The following is a 21,683-nucleotide window of genomic DNA, read 5'->3' on the forward strand; positions in this document are numbered from 1 at the left end:
GACGAGCAGGCTCCTGCTATTGAGACACGACCGAAATCATATGGCGATCGTATCGGGCGTATACATCGACCGCACATGGTCGACGCTTCATTCGAGCATCTGAAGAGAAGCTGGAGATTGGCTCTAAAGTTTTATGACGAAGTCAAGCATATGTCGCAGCGCGAGCAAATGCGAGGCGAATTGTGGAATAATCGCGCGGGAGTTGCTCTCAGCCCTTGATCCCTCTCTTCGCACGACACCAAGACAGCCAAATCAATGTCTCCCAAGAAGCGCAAAGATCTGGATGAACACTGCGACTCCACGGACGAGAGTATGTTCAGCTATCGATGACGCGTAACGGCGCTCGGAACGCTAATGATCTCGCTCCTACGTCTTCTCGCTCAGGGCGTTCCAGTCATCACAACACCGCAAAGAGTACGAAGGAGGATACTCAAGCGATGGAAACTGTCGGAAACCTCCCGCTTGACGTCGTCTGGGAGGTGAACCGATCTTCCGCTTTGGGTTGCCTCTCTACGCTTGCAGTTTGCCCAGACTGACTCTCGCTGGTTCAGGTTTGCACGTACCTGGACTTTGCCGATCTGTTCGCGCTCTCGAGGTCGTGCAGGAGCATCCGCGCCATGCTCACTCAGCCGAATGCCTCGACCCTCTTCATACAGGCGCGCTTGCGCAACGAGATCGCCGAGCTGGCCTTGCCGATGAACGATCTCTCATACGCGGCACTCTTATTCTCCGAGAACTGCTTTTTGTGAGCCGTGTGCGGCTTTGACTTTTTGACGCTAAAGGATCAGATCAGTTGACTTCCGCGCTCGGCATTCTAGCTGCGAGGATCAGAGCGGCGGCAAACTCGACCCTCACCTCCGAGCGCGAATCTGCTACAGCTGCAGGACGAAGAAACTCGTGTACCTGGAGGAAGCCGGTTGCAGAATGTACAATCCGTACGCCTTGCAGGTGACTCGACGCACTGGATATCTCCTCAAAATCAAGCGTGCCAATGGTGCGTCGAGAAGCCATTTGACCCGAATGTCCCGTTCGGTAATGTTGACGTCGTCTTGTCTATGCGCCAGGCCATTACAAGCCCGACTTGGACCGAATCTCGGAGGATCTCAACGCCCGATTCCCTCAGACGACGCCACACGCACCTCTCCATCCCGTCTCTGACTACATCAAGCTTTGTGATATCAAGACCGACCGGTAAGTCCTGCTGCTGTACATCCGCTTTGTAGTATTTATGTTTTGGCCCGGATTCGATTCGCAGCGATTACGCCTGTGCAATCTTTTCGAACCCTGACAATCCGGAACTTCAGATGCCTCAAGGTGCATTCCAAGAATGGTCCTTTGCTCAAGCGAAAATCAAAGCTCTACAAAAACAGGTAGACTTGCATCCTTTCGGTTTTAGGGCTTGCTTTGGAGCCCAAGAATAAGCTTAGGATGTTCATGGCCCCTTTCACCAGGATACCATGATTTTGGAAGGATGGCTTTTGAAGGTAGCCGACCGCGAGGCTGCAAGGAAAGACAAAATCCGTTCTGACCGTTTCACCGAGTAAATGCTAGCCCCTTCATCTCGTTCCGTGAGGGTTGTCCTACTGATCAAACCTCTGTCTCTACGACAGAATCACACGTCGCCTTCTCCTCGACGGTTACAGTCTTCGCGACTTTGACTCCGAGAAATTCAAAGAGCACAAGCTGGTGAAAAGCGCAAGGCCACTCTCAGACCACATGTGGACTTCCAAGGTCGGACCGCAATTGAAAGCTTTCATCGAAATCATGCGTCCCGCTCCGATTGAGGATGTGTACGAAAAAGAGGAGCAACGCCCCCATGTCTCCAACGGCCACCGCTACGACCAGTACGAAGAAGGTGAACAACGCCACCATGTCTCCAACCGCCACCCCTACGACGAGTACAAAGAAGAGGAGCAACGTCACCATGTCTCCAACCGCCACCGCTACGACGAGTACGAAGAAGAGGAGCAACGTCACCATGTCTCCAACCGCCACCGCTACGACGAGTACGAAGAAGAGGAGCAACGCTACCATGGCTACAAGCGCTCCCGCTACAATGAGTACGACAGATGCACCAGCTACAGTCCATCCAGGAACGATGTAGCTCTCAGGTACTACTCGAGTGGGAGCGCCCATGTGTACAAGCCTTCCTGGAGACAGAGTCGATACTGAGGAGGTCGAAGCTAGGACATGTCGTCCTTGCGTACGAATGGGGGCACGAGAAGGGGTCGACAGATTGGAGAAACACGCTTGAACGCTTGATCGCTGAATGCTTGACCACGAAACGGTGGAACATCGAACGCTTGACCAGATGTTGCACGCTTGATGAAATAACTCTTTCTTTCTCTAGCGGTCCGTCGATATGAGAAGAATTGTTTTTGGTTGTTGACGTGGCGCATACGCATGACCTGACCCTGTTCTGACTATCGTAATGGATGTGCCCTGACGATTTTCCCTCTTGATCAGCAAATTGCGCGACAGTGTCAAAATGCTTCTTGCCCTCCGGGTTTTCCCTCTTCTCTCTCTCTCTTTTTCCAGCACAGATTGTATCTCGAGGAGGAGATACAGTAAAGGGAGCCTTCGCTTAAGAACAACACTGTCAGGAGTTTTCGCTACCTATTAGATCTGTGCCCAACTTTTCCGTTTCCCAGACGACCCTGTCTGTGTCGATGGTGTTTGTCCCATACTCTCCCATCGACTCTTCATGTTGCGTACTCCCGCGAAACGTTCTTCTTCTTCCTCTTGTCCATTCTGTCCTCTGACCGGTTCTACATGTCCGTTCTTTGCGTTCATGTTGATTTCTTTCGGAGGTAGGGATAGAGAGTATCGATTGTGAGGTGAAGCAGTGGTTGAAGAAGGTGGTGTCGGTTTGAACGGAACTCTTACGAAACCTGGTTCTCGAGGTCGTTCCGAACTCGTAGCAGCGACCCCTTGTGAACCCACCTCGGGAAGTTGTCTCGAAGGGAGTCGTTGAGGGTTCACTTGATCCCTTCCCAAAGTCGAATTCGAACCGGTCGAGTCTTTGCGTAACCCTTTCGGTTTCGTACCAATCGGGGGAGGTCCACCGGTCAAACTCGTCCCCATCCCTTCGTACCGAGATACGAGTGAATTGATGCCAGTAGGTTTTCGAACAGGTTTTGGAGAACCGACGAGAGGAGGGTTACTCGATAGAGATCGAGTCGGTACGAATCCTCCTCCTGTTGACGACGACGACGACGAATCGTTGAGAGGAGGGAGAGTTGCGGCTCGTTCGGGAGCAGGAGCGGCGACTGGAGGAAGAGTTGAACTTTTCGCTGAATCTTCTGTCTGGTCTTGCAGAGGAGAATCCTCGGTGGTGGCTTGGTCATTGCCTCGAGGCGCAAATTTGTGAATCGAAGCGAGTGCTGGTCCCAGATCGATATCACCTCCACCTTCTTCTTGACTCGACAGGGTGTCTGACCGAGTGATCAGTCCCGAAGAAGGTGAGGGTAGTTTGGTTGGTAATGATTCCGAAGATCGATTGTCTTGAGCGACCATACTAGTCGAATGTATCGAAGATCGACTGTTCGAAAATTGACCGAACCGCGGTCGAATAGGTCCGGAACTAGTCGTCTTGGGTTGATAAACCGGTGTTCGGGAGGGCGCGAACCCATCCGCTTCGTCGTCCGAGAACGAAGGTTTCTGAATTTTGCCAGCGACAGGAACAGGCTTTGTGGATTCTTCCTCGCTCGAAACGGCTCCATCGTCTTGATCGTCTCTCTCAATCACCTCTTCGAATTCGTTGTTTTTCTTTTTGAATTCTGTCGGGCTCGGCGCAGTGACGGAAACTGCTGGGAATCGGTCCTCGACGGACGAAACCTCCTCCTTCTTCTCGGTGGCCTCATCTAGTTTTGCACTTTCTCCTGCGATTCCTTCCACGTTACCGGTACCAGCGGTAGGTGCTCCTCCTGCTCCAACGATTGATTTTCGGATCGGCCTAAACTTTTCGCGGTCCTGAATAGAAGCCGTGGCATTCGACGAGGGCACGAACGACATGCGTTTACTTGCCATGCTAGGTTTTGGAAGCGGGATCGGAGATGCAGAAGTGGAAGGAGAACGTTGTACTGGTTGCTGATCAAGTGCTGGAGATGGTGGTAGAGGAGAAACCATGCCAGGTTTGTAGAAACCGTCTAACAGAGTTCGATCATCGTCATCATCATCGTTGAGCAGATCAATCACAGGTGATTTCGGGACCTGAGAACTTGACGGTTGTGCTGAGTCGAGTGGAGGAGACGTGAGATCGAATTCTGGGATACTTGATTGTCGCAAACCGGAGCGACCGTTGGCGGGATCCGTCGTCTGAGGCTTCGAAGGGGTTGAATCGTTGTTGTTGGTCGAAGAAGAGCCGTTCTTCCAGCTGGCGAGGAGGTGAGGACTGGTCTGAGAACCTCGTTCGACCAAGAGGGGTCGTTGCGTTGCAGAAGAATCCACTTGCGATGCCAGAGGAAGTCCGGGTGAGAGCGGGTTACGCTCAGTCGCTGGTTCCGGAGATGAAGAAGAGACGAGCTTGTTTGACGACGGAGGTCGTCGCGGAAGGGGCGGTCCTTCTCCCGTGAGATCGAGACCGACGGGTTTTGGTGACGGTGCAGGTTTCGACATTTGTGCGGGAACTGGAGATGTGCTCTTTGCTGGTGGTGCTGGCGTAACCAGTAGATCATCGTCGAATGATAGGGCGGGGAATGTCGATTCAAACCTTTTCATCTCGTCCTCTTCGTCTTTCTCACGAGACTGGCCTACACTTGAACCTCCTCGGCCTCCGGACCCACCTAGATTCTCAAACATGTCGAAATTGCTTGGCAGCTCGACTTTGGTCTCGACTGGCAGTTCCGGAGATTTCGCAGTCGTGGGGTCGAAAGAATCTCCAAAGCCATTGTTCGGAGGACGGCTGGCAGGGCTTTCCAGCTTCTGAGGTCGACCACGACGCATGGGAGAGACTTGCGAGACGACCGAGCTTTGCAATCCTGGTAACCGGTTAAGGTTGGGCCCGGCGGCCGATGCTGCCTGTGTCGAAACGATGGACGGAAGCGTCGTTTGTGTTGAACTGCCGATTGCTGCTGCAGGAGCTGATTGATATTTCTGACAAATGTGATATCGTATATGAGTCTTTGAGACGTCCCCAGGAAGAGAAGGGAACCTCCTCACATTCTCGAATTTGACGGCAGCTCCTCGCAACTTGCACGTCATCTCGTGCACCTGATAGATATTGGGTCTGCTCTCTGCTCGCTCTTGCAGCATCGAGCTGATGAGGGACCGCAGAGGAGTCGAATAGACCGGGAACGGCAAGAACTGCAAGATGACCTGCCAAGTCAGGTCCACTGACGTCGACCTGGACAGACAGAGGGAGGGCGCACCTTGTACTGGGCGTTGAGGATCGCGAGGGGACCGTTCTCCTCGAACGGGGTAGTGTAGTAACAGAGCTTGTACAGCAATACTCCCAATGCCCAAATATCTTGTTCGAGCCCGAGAAAGAGTCAGTCTCGGTTCAAAGGGCTCTATGAAGCGATTTCATCAACACACCAATTTTCTCGTCGTAGCCTTTCCGAGCCCACACGTCGACAAGCTCGGGCGCCCGGTACTGCAGCGTGGTGGTCTTGTTGATGTCGAGCTCGACCTTTTGGATCGCTTCGACCGAGGTTGGTACCTTGTCGCGGGTGAGGCGAGTCGTTGTCGAACCGAAGTCACACAGCTTGAAAGTGCCGGGAGGACTCAGGAGGATGTTCTCGACCTTGAGGTCACGGTGGATCAACGGAGGTGATTGGTAGTGCATGTGGGCGACGGCTTGGACCGTGTCGTCGAAAATCTTGAGGATCTCTTGTTCCGACATGCGGTTCTGCAGGCGCGTGTTCATCATGTCGATGATGCCACCGCCCTGACACCACTCCATGAGGATGTAAATCTCGTAGCCTTTCGAGCCGTCGGTTCCTCCGGGGAGGTCATTGACCGACGCTTCGATCATGTTGACGATCTTGGGGTGATTGCGCAGTTGGCGCATGATGGTGACTTCCTGACCGACTTGCTGCACGCCGCGCTTGTCGGGTACGGCCATGCGTTTGAGGACGTGTTTGGTCGTAGCCTGTGGGGATCCGACCGGGAGTGGAATCTCGCTCGTGGCAAGGTAGACATGGGCAAAGCCGCCTGAAAGAACGAGGATCAAGGAGTGAGCAGCTGAGGGAGCAGCCGAGAGGGGGGCCAAGAAACGGGAGGTGACGCGGGATCATGTTCGGGGCTCACCTTCGGACAAGAAGCGTTCGACGACGACCTTGTATTGTCCGACAATGACGATTGTTCCCGGTGGCAGGGTGCCCGGGGGTACGGGGATTGACATTGGAGCGGGTGACGTTGCAGCGGGAGTCGGAGCGGTGGGCGGTGCTGATCCGACTCGCGCAGCAGCAGGCAGCGCAGGCGGCGCATAAGATCGAGCGGGCAGCGCGAACGCCATTCCTGGTGCTTGAGCGTGACTCGATCTCACGGGAAGCGAGACGGAGAGAGCGCAGTGGGGGTCGGGAGAGAGAGCTTCCGTGAAACATCCTCAGCAGCTCTCTCATCGGATCAGCTTGAGGTCCTCGTCGCAGCAGGTAATCACCTCAGACATACGCTGGCAGCAACAAGGATCGACTCTGAGGACCGACCACGGATCAAGTCGCGCTTGCAATTCCCCACCACCACCTGATTCCTCTCGCTCTCGCTCTGGATTCGATCTTCGCTCGTGTCGCATACAATCAATGAGACAGCGGGCTTGCCTCTCATGAAGATGGCCCGCAAGAAGAGGCAAGCATCATTCGACGGTGAGCCAAGTCCTCGCAAAAAGCGCAAGAGCACCACTCTCGAGGACAGCACAGACGCCCCTCCAGATCAGCCGAGTCTCTCTTGTTCCCCCCGAGCACGACGTTGCGAACAGATGGGAGCACCCAGCTTGAACCTGTCTATGTTGCCACCACTGCCTCCCTTGGCACCTTCGGGCCGCAACCAGTTTGCACGAGCTGTCGACCTGTCGACGCCATCCATCTCTCAACAAGCTTTGCCAGTCATTGAACCAGACACAATCCGCTCGACCGCAAAGGTCCCGCCGCGTGCTCTTTCGAAAGAGAACAAGCCTGTGTCTAAACCGGTCACGAGAGGCAGAGAGCTCGATCCCGCGCTACTCTCACAGCAAGGCTGGGTTCTCCCTGAACGCGACGTCAAGATTCGCAAGAATGGTAGGCCTCCAATCTGGGCCGTCGTGAGTTCATCTGGGCTCGAACCCGTTTTAATTGCTCCTGCTCATCCTTGCGGCATGTTGCCTGCCGATCTTGCAGGGAAGACAGGAGCTCTGCGAGAGCTTGCCTTATTTCCAGTCTTACCAAGGTGGACACTGCACGTTCATCCCCTCGAACCTTTCACGGGTTGAACGAAACTGATCAAGCTCTTGCTGTCAATCAGACGACCGCAAGGAGCGCTGTCACGGATATCTCCTCGATGGATACCCTTCTGTCAACGATCGCTGTGTACAAGGAGGCAGGGTCATCATCAGTCAGTAAGAAGAGAAAATAGGACCGCTCTGCTGTCATGGATTCCACCTCGACGAACTGAAACATTATCTTGTGCGCTGCCGTCTCAGCGGTGGCGGAAATTCTCATGCGACGACAGCTGGCTATGTCTTGCATTCAAATCAGGAACGCAACAACGTTCGCATGCGAGCTCTCCAAAACTGTCTAGACAGAAAAGTTCCAGTGGTCCTCCTGGCTGGGAGCCAGTACAGTTTCTTTCCGAGATTGAAAGAGATGGGCGTCAACAGTGACGGTGCCAGTCATGTCCGATACTGTGTGTTGGGAGCGTATTTCGTCACTCACATATGGGTAAAGACTTCTTTCTCCTCCTCCTGCTTCGCGCGCTTGTTTTTGCTGATCTTGCGGTCCTTTCTCGTGCACTCAGGCTGAAGGTGAACCTGTCGTCAGCGATCCAAACGAGCCGATTGATCGATATTTCGTCAGATTCAAAGTCAGTACTTCCCGATTCAAGATCGAAAGCCAGGTCGTCTAATGTGCAAGATCTGCTGCTCAGGTTCGGTTCGAATGGGTCAAGTCTCAGGGAACACCTTGGTTTGCCGACGTGATTGGCAAAGACTCGCAAGTTCATGTTCTTCATCCTCACTCCCGGTCGTTTCCCGACTCAACGAGTCTCGCGGCTTCAGATCCAGTCAAATGGCGGCTCCAACTGCTTTGGATGAGCATGTCCACTGGCAAGAAGTCTATTGTAACCAATGTGACCGATCTCACTGTGCCGTGTATGGCTCCAAGATCCAGTGCTACAACGAGACTTGCCCTCGGTTCTTCCGCGTAAGTCTACCTCTACTTCTACGGCCGCTTCGTGACGGAGTCACCGTCTGACATACGTGACTATAGCTCGAGCACGGTCAACTGGCTACGCCTGCCCAACTCGACTACGATCCTTCCATCCTCAACCTCTCTTCCGTTTCCGGTTCCCCAATGCAAAACGCTTTAATCCCTCAACCTCTCGAGCCCCGCACGTTACAATCTCTCGTGAGTTCTCAAGCTATTCGAGATCATTCTCGATCCTCGTGGCGAGGGTTTGGATGCTCCGAATGTGGCAGACTTTCGAGTCGCAGCGAATGGCTGATACTCAAGTGTCACGAATGTGGAGCTCGAGTAGATGCCACGGGAGTTCAAGTCACGATCCAAACTCTGAGATTGAAGCCGAAACACATGGGCAAAGCGACTGTGGCGTCTCAGCAGGTCGGCGACCCCATCTTGTGCTATCCGCCTGAAGTCGTTCAGCAGACACTCGTCAAACCTGTCGAGGGTTACAAAGGGCACACGTTCGTTCTCGGGAACGATGCCAAGGTTCATCATTTGTGGCCTGACAACCCGTGCGCGTTTGTCGAGGCTGATCGTCTCTTTCAAGATTATCAAGGCAAAGCAGCTGGACAGCTATTCAAACGGAATCCTCTCAACTGTCATCGGAGTGAGCATGCCCTCTTGACAAAGCTTTGCGGCCATACATTCATCGGCTGACTAGGCTCTTTCGGATGTGGTCTAGCACAGGGATCGCTTCTTTGCCAGCAATGTGAGCCTTTCGATCTTTCAAAGCCTGTGCAGGAACCCCTGACATTCTTGCACGGCTTCTTGCGCGCGCAAGTCACTTGGAACGGAGGTCAAGAGTATCTGCACGCGATCGCTGTCGATACATACCCGTTCGCACCCGAAAGTGCAGATTCTCTCATCGCCGCTCCTTGCGCCCAAGACGCTTGCGAATTCCTCAAACGAATCGTTCCTCTCGTTGTCAGCCGTGACAAGGCTGCAGACACGATCTTTAACGAGATCCTGAGCGTAGCCTACAGTGGGTCTTTTAGTGTTTTTTCAAATCTGAGATATGGATCCTTGCTGATGGTTTCTCTCCTCTTGCTCAGTGGAAGGTGGCAAGATGAACGTGAGCCAGCTTACTAACACATCAGGTATTTCTTGACGGTCCGACCGGAGTTTGACCTTGCGATAAATCTGCTAGTATCACGACGATGGAGAGGTCGGACTCGGTTCTGTTGTCGCTTCGATCTCGCTCGGATCCGACGCTGTCATGTCCTTCAGGCCGAGAGAGAAGAAAAAGGACAAAAACTCTCGACCCAATGCATTGGCTGCCAACGTCATGGCGACCAATGCAAAGTCAAGGGGGTCAAAAGCTATCCTGAAATTACGACTCGCACACGGGGACATACTCGTGATGGAGGTCAGTCAGCCTTTTTCATTTCTATTTTGATGGCATGGTAGCGTTTCGCTATATCTTCTTGCACGTGGCAGGGCGCAGGAGTTCAAAAACATTTCGAACATGCTGTCGAGCCTAAAGGCTTACGATTCGGTGCGTCTGAAACCTGTCGATTTCTTTGCCGCAGTTCTCGCTTATGCAGAGTCCGTTCTTCCACTCTAGCCGCAACTGCCCGCCTCGTCGGACCTGATCACGTACGCAGAGGAAGAACAGTCGAATCAAAGGAAAAGAAGCATAAAATTGCGTTCGGCGTCTCACCCACGGAGCCATCTGAGACTACAGTCTACGAGCCCTTCGCCGGCTTGTGGCCTCCTCTACGTCCAGTTATGCGCCGTAGTCGGATTTCGTTGCCTTCAATTTCTGCCCTCGCGCCTTACGCAGCGCTACCTTTGCCTCCGTCAAGACAACAATTCCACCGTTCGGGTCGAATTGAGTACAACGATGCGACAGAACGATTTCATGCATTCAGCTCTCGTGTCTTTATTGCCGACTCGGCGGGATAAAGCTGAAAAAGAATGACTCGATGAACTCATATCCTCGTCAAGTACGAATCCGGCTCGGTCTTCCGCTCACTAGTGGGCTGAATTTACAAGTGTCGACAACCTCGATGAGTTTGACCCCGCTCTCTGCATAACATTCGAATCTGCGACAAATCATACGCAAGTCCGATCACTTTGCGAACAACAAAGTTCCCAAATTGCTGCAGACCAATTCGATGCTCTCTCGCAAACAGCCCATGTCTCTTGAGGAAGTTTCCTGCTCGCCATATTCTGATCATCTTGACTATCCATCCACCGCATCGCAACACTTTCGTCGATTCTCTCTTTCCCTCGCTAGCGACTCTCGAGCGTCAATTCGGTCTTTCCGCTCCAACACCTTCTTTGTCCTTCGTATCCTTTCTGGTCCATGTGTCCACCTCGATGCTACTCCTCGCAGACGAAACTTGCCATGCAATTACTGAAACTGATTTACCGAGTGCGAGGGGACGATTCGTGTTCTTGACTGTGGTGCGGTGTACGTATCGCGCCAATGGCAAGAAGCCTTTCTTGCGTCTTATTCGTCGATATCCATGGCTGCTTGCTCGAGTGTTATTGAAGGCTAGACCGTAACTCCGAGTTTCGAAAATATCGCAATAATCTGGCCCCAAAGCTTTTACTCGTCTCGAATGCATAGTTCCTGAGACGACTTCAAACTTTGATAGCTTTTGTCGGGAAGAGCCCACGAGATGACGTCGGAAGGGATGAGATAGAGCGCCAATGTCCCTAAATCGGCCGCAGAGTGATAACGTGGATATTGTCGACATGTTGAATTGCTCATTTCCTTACATCTGAACGGCTCTCATACAACCGAGACGGGTCACACACAACTCGCGCCAGTCATGCGGTCCCCCCTCCCGCTTCCTCTCTCTCATCCTCTTCGTCTACGAGCTGCTTCTCCTGCATCATCATTCGGATATCCATCTCTTCCAATATCGCTTCGCACTGCGTCTCTTCCTCGTCCTCGTGCTCGTCCTCGTCAGTGTCGGGAATGAGCGCCTCGGTGAGATTCCGAAGTAGCCGTCCGCCCCATCTCGGGTTACTTTCGATGCACGTTCGAAGGTTGTCAAAGATATTGAACCTAGACCGATTCGATCCCTTTTTCTTCGTTTCCCCAAGTTCGAACCTACGATGTCCTTGGATCGCATGGTACAGCTTGCGACGCACATAAAAAAGGTCAAGCGTGAGCAGTCGAGAAAGTCTGGTCGAGAACGCGCAAAACTCACGAGAGCGCATCCAAACGCGACAAAGTTTGCCGTGATCTTGCGCGGCTTCCACTGGCGATAATGAGAATGACTTTGGCTTGCGCTGCGCTCCTTGGCGTTGGCGCGGCGCACGCTTTGAGGGCCGTGTAGCAGTGCACTCAACGTCTGCTCGACTAATGTCAGCGGCGTCAAAGCGAGCATCAAGGATTTTGCAACTTACCTCGAGAACGAATTCTGACTCGAGAAAACCCGATCTTTGCACCGGATCGTCCCATGCCCAATACAGCTCATTATTGTCCTTCATGAAACGACGCATCTCTGATGACTTTTCCCGTAGCTTGATTTCTCCGGCATCGATTCGGAGAATGTCGTGCAAACAGCTCTTGATGCGTTCGAGTGCCTTCGTACAGGCTCGATTGTGATAAAAGGTGAACTAGACCGATAATGAAGGCGTAAGACGAGACGCATTGGAGAACATTTGAAGCAGTCGAGCACGTACTTGCATCTGAACATCATTTTCAACATAAAGCGCCTCAGGCGAACCAAAAATGCCGACAATCTTGTGGTACAACTCGGCCTGTGTCCCTTCTCCTTCTTGGAGATTCCTGAAGATAGAGTCGGACAAGCGAGGCGGTAGAGAGGCGCAGTCGAAATAAGTAAAATACTTGATCTGCGAGCGTCTACGTGCAAGGTCCTTGGACACCGTTTCACGAGACTGCTGCAGACGAGGTGCCGGGATCCCTGACGGTGACAATGACGCAGATTGTCTAGTGCTGCCGGAGGACTGGGCCGAAGAGAGCCGCTTCCTTGCTTCGCCAAGTTCCTCGCGGAGACCTGCGAGGATGGATTCACCGTACGCAACACGCTGTTGGATGGGTCAGTTGCAAATACGAGTATCTTACAAAGCACGTTGACTCACTTGGTCAAGATCCGCGACCTCATGTCGTAGTCTAAACGTCTCCGCGGTCGGTGCTGATTGCCTCGCACTCGGTGGGGCAACAGGTTCTTCTCGCACTGGTGACGGTGATTGTCGACCTGCATTATCGGGGGACTGGGAAGCCGCTCTTTGAGTCGGAGCTTGTGCTGTCGAAGCCGTTCGAGACTTCTTCGAAGCGTCCTCGCGCTCACGCTCGAGACGTCTCTTTCGAGCTTGTACTGAGGAGTCCATTTCCACCACAGGTTAGCTCAGGCTTGTTCCGATTCGTCCAAGATGGCGGGATGACGTACCGGACGGGTTACACTTCATATTCTTCGAGATGTGAACTTTCCACCCTCGGTGAGTGTTGAAGTGTCTTTCACATGACAGACAGACCTCGCCACGAGGCATGTGACGTTGTAGGCGGTGCGGCGCGGACGACAGGCGATGTCGAGACGGGAAACGCGTCGAGACGGTGCTTTGGCCGTGTTTGACGCGTACCGTCATCGCTATGGAAGGCATCGCGATCACCGATCATACTGGGTCAGTTCGCGTCTCGGCTCGGGTCCTCATGCTGTATCTCATTCGGTTCAGCGATACAGGCGGAGGATCCTGAGCACTCAGTTCCCCTCATCGCTCCGAGCGAATCTCGCAATCGAAGCCGCCATCGCTTCTCCGAATGCAGTCACATGGGTGCCTGGTAGTTGGAACACTCAAGTACATGCTCGCCAGCAGGACGAGTCAGAGGGGGAGGAGGACGAGCCATGGGCGAATTCGGCGCCGTCACGCTCATCCAACAAGGACGGCATTGCAGTCTGTCAGGTCGTGAGGGGTAGCGTGCGCTACATTACACCCGTCAAGGCAGATAGTGAGCTGCTCCGATCCCGTCTGGCGACCACTGTAGCGGTACTGACCGCCCCCTCAACTCGCTCGTAGTCGATCCCGTCATTCCCCTCACCTTCTTGTCCGAGCTACACGAGGTACTGCAGAGCTACATTGCCGGCACTGTCTCGGAAGCGAGTCTCAAGGTGTGTCGAAACCCTTCTACTCTCGCGATCGGTGGTCGATTCCTGACTTTATACGCTTCCTCTCGCAGGACAACTTTGATGTCGTTCTCGCCCTACTGCACGAGATGCTCGCGAATGGACGACCACAACTCTCACAGGCGTCGCAACTCCGGGAACTTGTCGACCCACCCGCAGCACTGCTTGCGAAAGTCGCCCTAAATGCTGCAACCGTTGCAGGGTAGATTCCTCCTACAACAGTCAGCCATCGGATGTGGATCTGATGCCTTTTGTGATGCTGCAGGCTCGCGGTACCAGTGCAATCGACCGCGAATGCTCTCCTCGTCTCGCCCTTGCCATGGCGGCGGCAAGGCATCAAGTACAATTCGAACGAAATCTGTGCGTGTCCACCCGACACGAACCCCAAAATGTAGGGCTGACCGGAGCTCGTGGTCCCAGATCTCGACTTGACCGAAACGCTCTCGTTCACGCTCGACCCGAACGGCAAACCTATCAGCAGTTCCGTTTATGGAGACTTGAACTGTCGTTCCCGACTATCGGGGATGCCGGACCTGACTTTGTCTTTCACGGACGCGACTGTACTCGATGAAGCCCCGGCGTTTCATCCCTGTGTGCGGTACTCGAAATGGGCAAAAGACAAAATCGTTTCGTTTGTTCCTCGTGCGTATATTGTCCTTGCGAACCAAAGTATACACAGGTGTGAGCTGACGCGCGCAACGCACTCCTCAGCTGATGGAGCATTCCGACTCTTGTCGTTCCTCCATACCCCGCCACGGACATCGCCTGCACTCTCGCTCGCCCTCTTGCCCTTCTCAATCACGTCTTCCGTCACTCTCGGATCTTCTGGAGGCTCATTTTCACTCACCCTCACCTCGCGTGCGCCTCCGACACGTCCGCTTACGAACCTCGTCGTTCGCATCCCGCTCGCTTCGGGAGCGAATGGGTTGACCGCGACCGCGTCAGGTGGAGCTTACAAAAAAGACGAGGAAGGAAGAAGTATCGGAGGGGGTGCAGGACGATGGGATGTCGAGACGAATACGGCTGGAGGACAAGGGGGTCGAGAAGCGAGTCAGACGCTCGTGTGGACGATCGACGAATTGGTATCAACCGATCGACCCGCCCAACTGACAGGCCAATACTACGCGTACGTCCTCGCACGCCTTTCCTTCTACAGTTTGTGCCGGAAAACTCAAAACGTCTTTCCCCCGCCCTGGGTTCCAGGTCCGAGAAAGCGAGGAAACCACCAGCATTCACGCTCACGTTCGATTCACCTGCAGCGGGATTCTCTGGCTTGAGGATCAATTCTCTCAAAGTGGGAGGCGAGGTGTACAATGTGTACAAAGGTGTCAAAACGAAGGGAAGGGGAGAAATTGAAATTAGAGCTTGAAATCAGCACTCTCTCTACCTTATCCTATCAATCGCTTTCGCTGTATCGTGTAGATTGCAGGGCAAAGTTCTCTAAGCTGAACCGTACATGTCGTTGAGTAATCGATACAACAACGAAGAAGGATGTCCGCCTCTGTTTGCGACCAATTGCGTATCCAGGTCAGCAGGCAGCAGGACGTCATGTGACAGCAGAGATAAGGGAAAGAAAGGCCTTACAAGTTGCTGATGTAGAGGTTGACCAGTTCTGCCGATACGACATCGTAGTACGGGTTCAACACTTCGGTATCCTCGACCAGTTCATCCTCGACTTGTCCCTTCAACGCGAGTTCGGTCGAGTTCAAAACTTGTTCCGGACTCGCGAGGTCTCTCATCCCCCAATCTCCTTCTCCTAGGTACACTGGACTAAACTTGAACATGCCTCCTACCACAACGACGGGTACTCGCATTCGGTTCGCCGCGATGCACAAGGGTAACGAGCCCGAAATCGATAACAGTGCACCATCGGCAAGGATGACGTGAGGACCGAGCAACACTTTGGAACATCTTGGCAGAAGCGCAAAGATGTTTGAATCGGGAATCAGGATCGTGGGGATGTTGGCAGCGGAAAGCGCGAGAGCTGTTTCCCGGCCGGAGAACCTTTTTGGTGATCCAACCATGTTTCGAGTCAAATATCTGGCCTTGGAAGGTAGAAATAGGGGGAATACTCACGAGGGAGCAGTTTCTGCGACAATGACGGTGAACTTGCGTTTCCTGGCCGCGTGTTTGAGGAAAGCTTCGACAGTTCTCGAGTGTCCAATCGTCAAGATGAACTCTCTGTCCAGTCCAACGTCCAGTCCAACAAAGTCAGCGAAACGAGATTTCGACGAGAATGCGATGTTAGGAACTGACCCAGAATGGATGTGATCAATCGACTGCTCGCCGACAGTGCGATAGGTCATCTCCACCTCGTCCATCAACTCTTGAATCGCCTCGATAAAGACGGGCTTGAGGTGGAAACTGCGCTTCGAGAATTCTTCTTCCCGCACGGCCGAGGTATCGAGCGAAGGCCGCGAGAACGCTGAAGGTCGTTGCAGAATCTGGCTTGAAGACGGTGACTGCTGTTTTGGTGACGGAGGTGCCGAGTTTGCTGGAGTCGAAGCCAGAGAGTTGGAACCGCGTGGAGTGACTTGAGGCACACCTTCGGGAGTTGGCCGATGTCCAAGCAAGTCAAACATGCTGCTCAAGGAACCGCTCTTGGCCTGTCCGAGCAAATCTCGGTCATGATGAAAAAATGGTTCGGTTGGTACACCTGCGACGGCCGGAGTCTGGGGCACAAGCGGAGTCGAGGGCGAAGACGAGGGGGAATCGGAGGTGTCGAGGTGATTCGAAAGGGCAGTCGCGTATTCTTCCCGCATGAGAACGCAGATCCGGCGGCACATGTTGGTCACAACGAGCTCTAGCGCGTCGATCCGATATCAGGAGTCGGGACAGGGGCCGTTGCGACAGGGTGCGGCTGTGCTCACCTTTGGGGCCTGCTTCCTGCAGGACTCTGCCCACTTCCTCGATGTGCGCCGTCAGCTGTTCAAAGGAGTTGAATTTGGCGCTCGCGACTACCTCGCGCAGCAAGCGCACAACCTCGAGCGCGACTTCGCGAGACCCGACGAGTTGCCTGGGCCCGAGGAGCGGTTAGCTTGCAAAGACCGGTTTGAAGAAGCCTCAGGAAGTCGACTGACCTTCGCCGGAGCTTGACTGCGAGCGCTTCGATCCTCCTGTGCATGGTGGGCTTGCTCACGGCTTCAGACAACATGGCCTGGCAGTCGGGAGAGAGCGTACGAGTCAGTTCGGGCCGAATCGCGTCCGGCTCGTCTCCATAGAGCTTGAAGTATGTACCATTGCGACGTAGCAAAGCTGGACTGTGATTCACACGGGTAGCAAGACGAGAGAGATGAGGCTACTAGAAATCCATGTCCGCTCTCGACTCTCGACTCTGCACACGCCGACTGCTCAGGATGAAGGAAGCTGCTTCTGACATTGCTGCTCGTTGCTGGGAGGCGTGCGACTGCCTTGGTCTGCGTTCACACAGGTCATCGGCTGGCTATTCCTGATCATCCCTCATATGCTTGCTCGTGAGCTCATCCACTGCGCCGGCGCAGTAAAGCAATCTTTACCCACTGCTTATCTCGCCAGGGCAAGAGCTAGAGGGCAGACCGAGTGCTGGTGTTGAGACATCCGCGGACCATTCGGAGCGCTCTGTGCTCGCTTGGTCCCCATGCATCGCGCTCTTCTTTCTGCTTTCACCCCATCGGTATCATCCCATCAAGATGCCGCCTGCTGGGAGTGCAAGGTTGGTTGCACCCCCTGCGCACGGTCAGGTCAACTTTGGGACCCCGAAGGCCAGGTGCGAAATATAGCCAATCGGACTGAATCTGCGCAAGCCAGCTGACCGGATTGTACAGGTTGCACTATTGGCGTCCGCGAATCCGCAACCGCGACCGCGTCAAAAATCGCTTCGTGCCTCTCGCACGCCAATCCGTAAATGTCGCTATTCCTGAAAGCGTCGAAAGGTCGGCGCTGATCCGGCACGCTCCTCTCCTAGATTCGAAAAGAACGGGATATGCCAATTCCGACTCCCAGTTACCTCGATGTTTACATCTCAAGCCTGGTAAAATTTTGGCCTCCTCGCATGTAAAGAATATTCTCGCTGATACCTCTCTCGTATATGCAATAGCCCGAGCTGCGCGGATTCCCTACTGAAAGAAACAAGTACAGGGAAGAGTACAAGAGAATTCGCCGTCAAGTCAAAGAGGAAGCGTACGAGGATTGGACTCGACAATTTCTTCAGCAGAGTATTGACCAAGCGGTAAGGATGTCCTCCGCAAGTTGTACTCGAGTCATGTGGCCTAGTTCTCTGACTATCTAGCGCTGCAAAATCTCAGTATGCTTCGAAGGTACCGGAGAGCTGGATTGAATCGCTCGTTCAGCAATTCCTCAAGGCGAAGCCCTTTTCTACCGTACTCTCCCCGAACAGAACCTCTGTTGAGGGGCAGAGGTTACAGCTTGAGGCTCGTATGGCGGCGATTGAGCGTGTGATCGGTGAGACTCTCAGCCCGTACAAGCTTTCCGCTGCAAGCAGACTCTCAAACGGCGGCCACAAGGTAAGCACGAACGCGCTTCGAGCGGGAAGAAAAAAGGGAAAGAAGCTGAGGTCGCAAGTCACAGGACAATGCTACCATGCGCAGCCATGAATTAGATGCTACGAGCGCTGCAACCGTACAGAAGGCCATCGAACAAGCGGTTAGTCGCATGATCTTCCTTTTCCCCTGATGTTACTGGTCTCGTATGGGAACTTACATGCAGATATCCCCTCATTCAGAGTGAATTCGCTCGAGCTCAAGTTTACGAATCGACTAATCCCGTCTACAATGAATCTCCTTCCGAAAATCACGTCAGCAATGATCCTTTCCTCAAGTTTGAGCGTTCATTGTGCTCGTTGATTTGCAAGCTCGTGAAGGCGTACCTCTGGGACCTATTTTCCATGGATCATTCCGGAAGCGTAGCCACTCGGGCTGAGGCGCTTGAGCACCTCATCAAAGCTCCGAAATTGCCCGAGATCCAGGTCAGTCGCTCAATTCGCGAGAGCTAGCGTAGCCATTGACTGAAACTTTTCGATCACAGCGCGTCTCTTCTTTCGAATCTTTGGGGACGTCAAAGAGCTCCGCTTCTTCAACCCTCTTCGCCCCCGACGATCACTGAGAATACACAGCTTTTCCTCCCCCTCTCACGTGAATGCCAATTCGCGCCATGTAAAATCACGTTTGTTCGAGTTCTTGAATCCGCTGTCTTAAATGTGCCACTTCCCGTTTGTATGTTGCCCTCTCGATTTCCCATTCTTGCCGTTCACCTTTCTCGTTCGTCGAAATGATCCGCGGTGAGTTTTGACTTGTCGCTTATGAAATCTGAAACCCCTTCCTGGAACGGAGCGAACAGCTTGAGTATTCTCCACATCCGCAAAACTATCACCAAAGAAACGAGAGATTGCCAAAGACCCTTTCTCCGCGGTAAAGCCAGAATGAAAAGAGGGGTCAGTCAGCATTCGAAGAAAGACTTTCGAAGAAGGAGCGGTAACGCGAGAGTGCTGACTCTGGAAACGATTGCGAGCTCAGAAGAAAGCACCGATGACGACGACCGCATCACAACGACGTGAAAACCCTATTATACGCACTCCGTACTGCCTAGAGTACGTACCGTTACGACGCTGCGAAGCCGGACTGTGCATCGCACAAGTAGCAAGACAAGGGACATGAGGCTATCTCCCGCCAGCACAAAAGATAGGGGATCGAACGGGCTCTGATGTTGAGCTGTCCGCGGACATCTCGGAGCGCTTTGTGCTCGCTTCGCTGGCCCATGGTTCGCGCTCTCCTCGTCTTTCTTACTGCATCAGTCTCATTCCATCAAGATGTCGCCTGGTAGGAGTGCAAGCTCGCATCCAGCCCCTCTGCAAGATCAGGTCAACGTCCGCCCCCCAAAGGACAGGTACGACGGAAAGCCAATCGGACTGAATCTGCGCAAGCCAGCTGATCGAGATGTACAGATTGCACGTTTGGAAACCGTCGTTAGAACGCAAGCACAATCGTATCAATCGATTCTGGCCTCTCGCACGCAAATCCGTAACTGTCGCTGTTGCTGGAAGCGTCGAAAGATCGACTCTGATCCGGCACCTCTTCTAGATTGGAAGCCAACAGTATATGCCGATTCCGACCTCCCAGTATCTTGACAAATACATCTCAAGACTAGTGAAGACCTTGGCCCTCTTGCTTATGAGGTATATTCTCGCTGATACTTCTCTTTCTCGCATGCTCAAAAGCCCGAGCTGCATCGACTCTCCACGGATCAAGACAAGTACAAGGAAGAGTACGAGCGAGTCAGAGAGGAAGCGAACGAGGATTGGACCCAACAATTTCTTCGGCAAAGTATTGACCAAGCGGTAAGGAAGTTCTCCGCAAGTTATACCCAAGTCTTGTGGCCCAGTATTCTAAAAATCTAGCGCTACGGAACCTCAGTATGCTTCAAAGGTACCAAAGAGCTGGATTGGATCGCTCGTATTGCGATTCCTTGAGGCTAGGCCCTACCCTACCTCGCGCTCCCGCCAGAGCGTCTCTCGCGAGGCGCAGGTTGAGGCTCAGATTGAACAGCGTTATGCTCGCATGACGGAGATCAAGCATGTCATCGCTGAGGTCAGCCGTGACAGTATTTCCGCTGCAAGCAGACAACCCAACGGCCGCACTAGCGTACGGACAAGCGTGCTTCGAGCAACCTGCGCTGTAGCCGTACAGAAAGCCATCGACCAAGCGGTTAGTGGCACGATCTCCCTTTCCCCTGATGGCGATGGTCTCATACGGGAACTATTATGCGGATCACCCCTCATTTACATAGAATCAATTCGCTCAAGCTCAAGTGGATGAATTGGAAAATCGAATCAACAATAATCCTTCGGTTAAGTTTGAACGTTCGTTGAGCTCATTAATCTGCAAGCTCGTGCGTGCGTACCTTTTGGACGAATTTTCCAAAAATCAACACCGGAGTGTGGCCAGTCGGGTTGAACCGCTCGAGCGACTCATTGAAGCTCAAGCACTGTCCAAGAATCCGGTATGTCCCCCCATTTACTCGAGCTCTCGTAGCCATTGATTAGAACTTTTCGGTTTCAGCGCGTCTTTCGCTTCAGAGCCCCGGAGACGGACGAAAGATGCTCCACAACCCTCTTCGACCCCAAGTATCGATGAAAATATATAGCGTGGTTGCTTCTCCCTTCTAGCCGAATGTCAATCTCCGCCATGTATTCATGTTTGTTCAAGTTCCTTTATCCTTTGTCTCAGCTGTGCTACTTTCCGTTGATACCTTAGCCTCTCGTTTTCCCATTCTTGCCGTCCTCCTTTCTCGTTCGTCGAAACGATCTGTTGGTCTCTTGTATGAGACAAATCTGTGACGCCAACTTCGAACGAGGCGAACAGTTTGAGGATTCTCCACAGTCGCAAAACTATCACCAAAGAAGCAAGAGATTGCCAAGGTCCCTTTCTCCGCGGCAGAGCCAAGAAGAAAAGAGGAAGGGCCATGGTCAGTACTCGAAGAAAGAGTAAAGAGAGGCGCGATCACGCGAAAGCGCTCACTTTGGAACCGATTGCGAGGAGGAAAGCACCAGTTACGACGACCGCGTCAAAAAGATGCAAACCCCACGGGAGGTGCGAATTCGAGATTGGAAAGTAAAATTTCGTCCCAAAGGCCAACAAGTTGAGAGGGATCTCCAAAAGAAAGATACCTGTCATGTTGTCGGCGTCGATTCTCCCCAGATCAACATTTTGATGATCCATTCCGGAAAAAGGAAGAGATAGGACACATGAACTAACTCGTGATTGCGAGAGAAACCCATTCCAACCCTTCGAGAATCTCGTTCGACTGAGATGTGGAATCGACCTTGCTCGCCAATTCGCATTTCATTTGATCACGGTGTGAGGCGAGGTAGTCAAAGATGATTTCGGACGCCGAAATCGACAACTCGAGTGCGCAGAGACCAATGATCGCTGAAACGGCGACCGATCCTCGTCAATGGCTAGGAATGACACAGGGAGCAAGAAGAACCCAAGAGCAATAGAGAGGGGGTACTGACTGCCATGCCAGGCTCGAGATTCGAGAAATGTCGACAACCTGGTTCGAACCTGTCCGATCGACATGCAATAAAACTGCAGCGCCCTCGAGTAGGCGACACTAGGTGTTCAGTGTTCGGGATGGCAACGAGCAGGATTCAGAGCGGAAACATGCGGTGAGCGGGGTTCGAGATCAGTGCACGGATATGCGACACGAGGGATCT

At 53.2% G+C, this 21,683-nt stretch overlaps 6 protein-coding genes across 6 annotated transcripts; 3 read left to right on the plus strand and 3 right to left on the minus strand.

Moving 5' to 3' along the window:
- Positions 1-255: 255 nt before the first annotated feature.
- On the plus strand, positions 256-2,172 carry JCM15063_001189 (F-box protein; the record flags this gene model as incomplete). The annotated part of the gene is made up of 8 exons (XM_076677978.1): positions 256-310; positions 385-479; positions 552-745; positions 819-994; positions 1,065-1,191; positions 1,256-1,370; positions 1,452-1,540; positions 1,611-2,172. 8 exons carry the CDS (start codon positions 256-258, stop codon positions 2,170-2,172), a joined length of 1,413 nt encoding a protein of 470 aa, XP_076534934.1.
- Positions 2,173-2,619: 447 nt separating this feature from the next.
- Positions 2,620-6,457, minus strand: JCM15063_001190 (uncharacterized protein; the record flags this gene model as incomplete). The annotated part of the gene is made up of 4 exons (XM_076677979.1): positions 2,620-5,304; positions 5,370-5,467; positions 5,536-6,153; positions 6,250-6,457. The coding sequence occupies 4 exons, from the start codon at positions 6,455-6,457 to the stop codon at positions 2,620-2,622; spliced, it is 3,609 nt and encodes a 1,202-aa protein (XP_076534935.1).
- A 486-nt stretch (positions 6,458-6,943) lies between these two features.
- Positions 6,944-10,277, plus strand: JCM15063_001191 (uncharacterized protein; the record flags this gene model as incomplete). Its single annotated transcript, XM_076677980.1, has 14 exons — positions 6,944-7,237; positions 7,314-7,371; positions 7,438-7,531; positions 7,616-7,853; positions 7,930-7,995; positions 8,059-8,250; positions 8,301-8,333; positions 8,400-8,979; positions 9,055-9,081; positions 9,154-9,354; positions 9,425-9,444; positions 9,520-9,738; positions 9,810-9,867; positions 9,937-10,277. The coding sequence occupies 14 exons, from the start codon at positions 6,944-6,946 to the stop codon at positions 10,275-10,277; spliced, it is 2,421 nt and encodes an 806-aa protein (XP_076534936.1).
- Positions 10,278-11,150: 873 nt separating this feature from the next.
- On the minus strand, positions 11,151-12,761 carry JCM15063_001192 (uncharacterized protein; the record flags this gene model as incomplete). The annotated part of the gene is made up of 6 exons (XM_076677981.1): positions 11,151-11,465; positions 11,537-11,680; positions 11,736-11,948; positions 12,015-12,380; positions 12,435-12,670; positions 12,743-12,761. The coding sequence occupies 6 exons, from the start codon at positions 12,759-12,761 to the stop codon at positions 11,151-11,153; spliced, it is 1,293 nt and encodes a 430-aa protein (XP_076534937.1).
- A 181-nt stretch (positions 12,762-12,942) lies between these two features.
- On the plus strand, positions 12,943-14,843 carry JCM15063_001193 (uncharacterized protein; the record flags this gene model as incomplete). The annotated part of the gene is made up of 8 exons (XM_076677982.1): positions 12,943-12,974; positions 13,034-13,299; positions 13,368-13,459; positions 13,528-13,676; positions 13,740-13,834; positions 13,895-14,116; positions 14,186-14,600; positions 14,678-14,843. The coding sequence occupies 8 exons, from the start codon at positions 12,943-12,945 to the stop codon at positions 14,841-14,843; spliced, it is 1,437 nt and encodes a 478-aa protein (XP_076534938.1).
- A 71-nt stretch (positions 14,844-14,914) lies between these two features.
- GCD7 (translation initiation factor eIF2B subunit beta) lies at positions 14,915-16,628 on the minus strand (the record flags this gene model as incomplete). Its single annotated transcript, XM_076677983.1, has 6 exons — positions 14,915-14,975; positions 15,059-15,478; positions 15,551-15,655; positions 15,731-16,277; positions 16,345-16,490; positions 16,555-16,628. 6 exons carry the CDS (start codon positions 16,626-16,628, stop codon positions 14,915-14,917), a joined length of 1,353 nt encoding a protein of 450 aa, XP_076534939.1.
- Between the last annotated feature and the right edge of the window lie 5,055 nt (positions 16,629-21,683).

The sequence above is a fragment of the Sporobolomyces koalae genome, assembly GCF_050403365.1.
Source record: "Sporobolomyces koalae JCM15063 DNA, S_koalae_JCM15063T_v1_ctg11, whole genome shotgun sequence".
Classification (NCBI taxonomy): Eukaryota; Fungi; Basidiomycota; class Microbotryomycetes; order Sporidiobolales; family Sporidiobolaceae; genus Sporobolomyces; species Sporobolomyces koalae.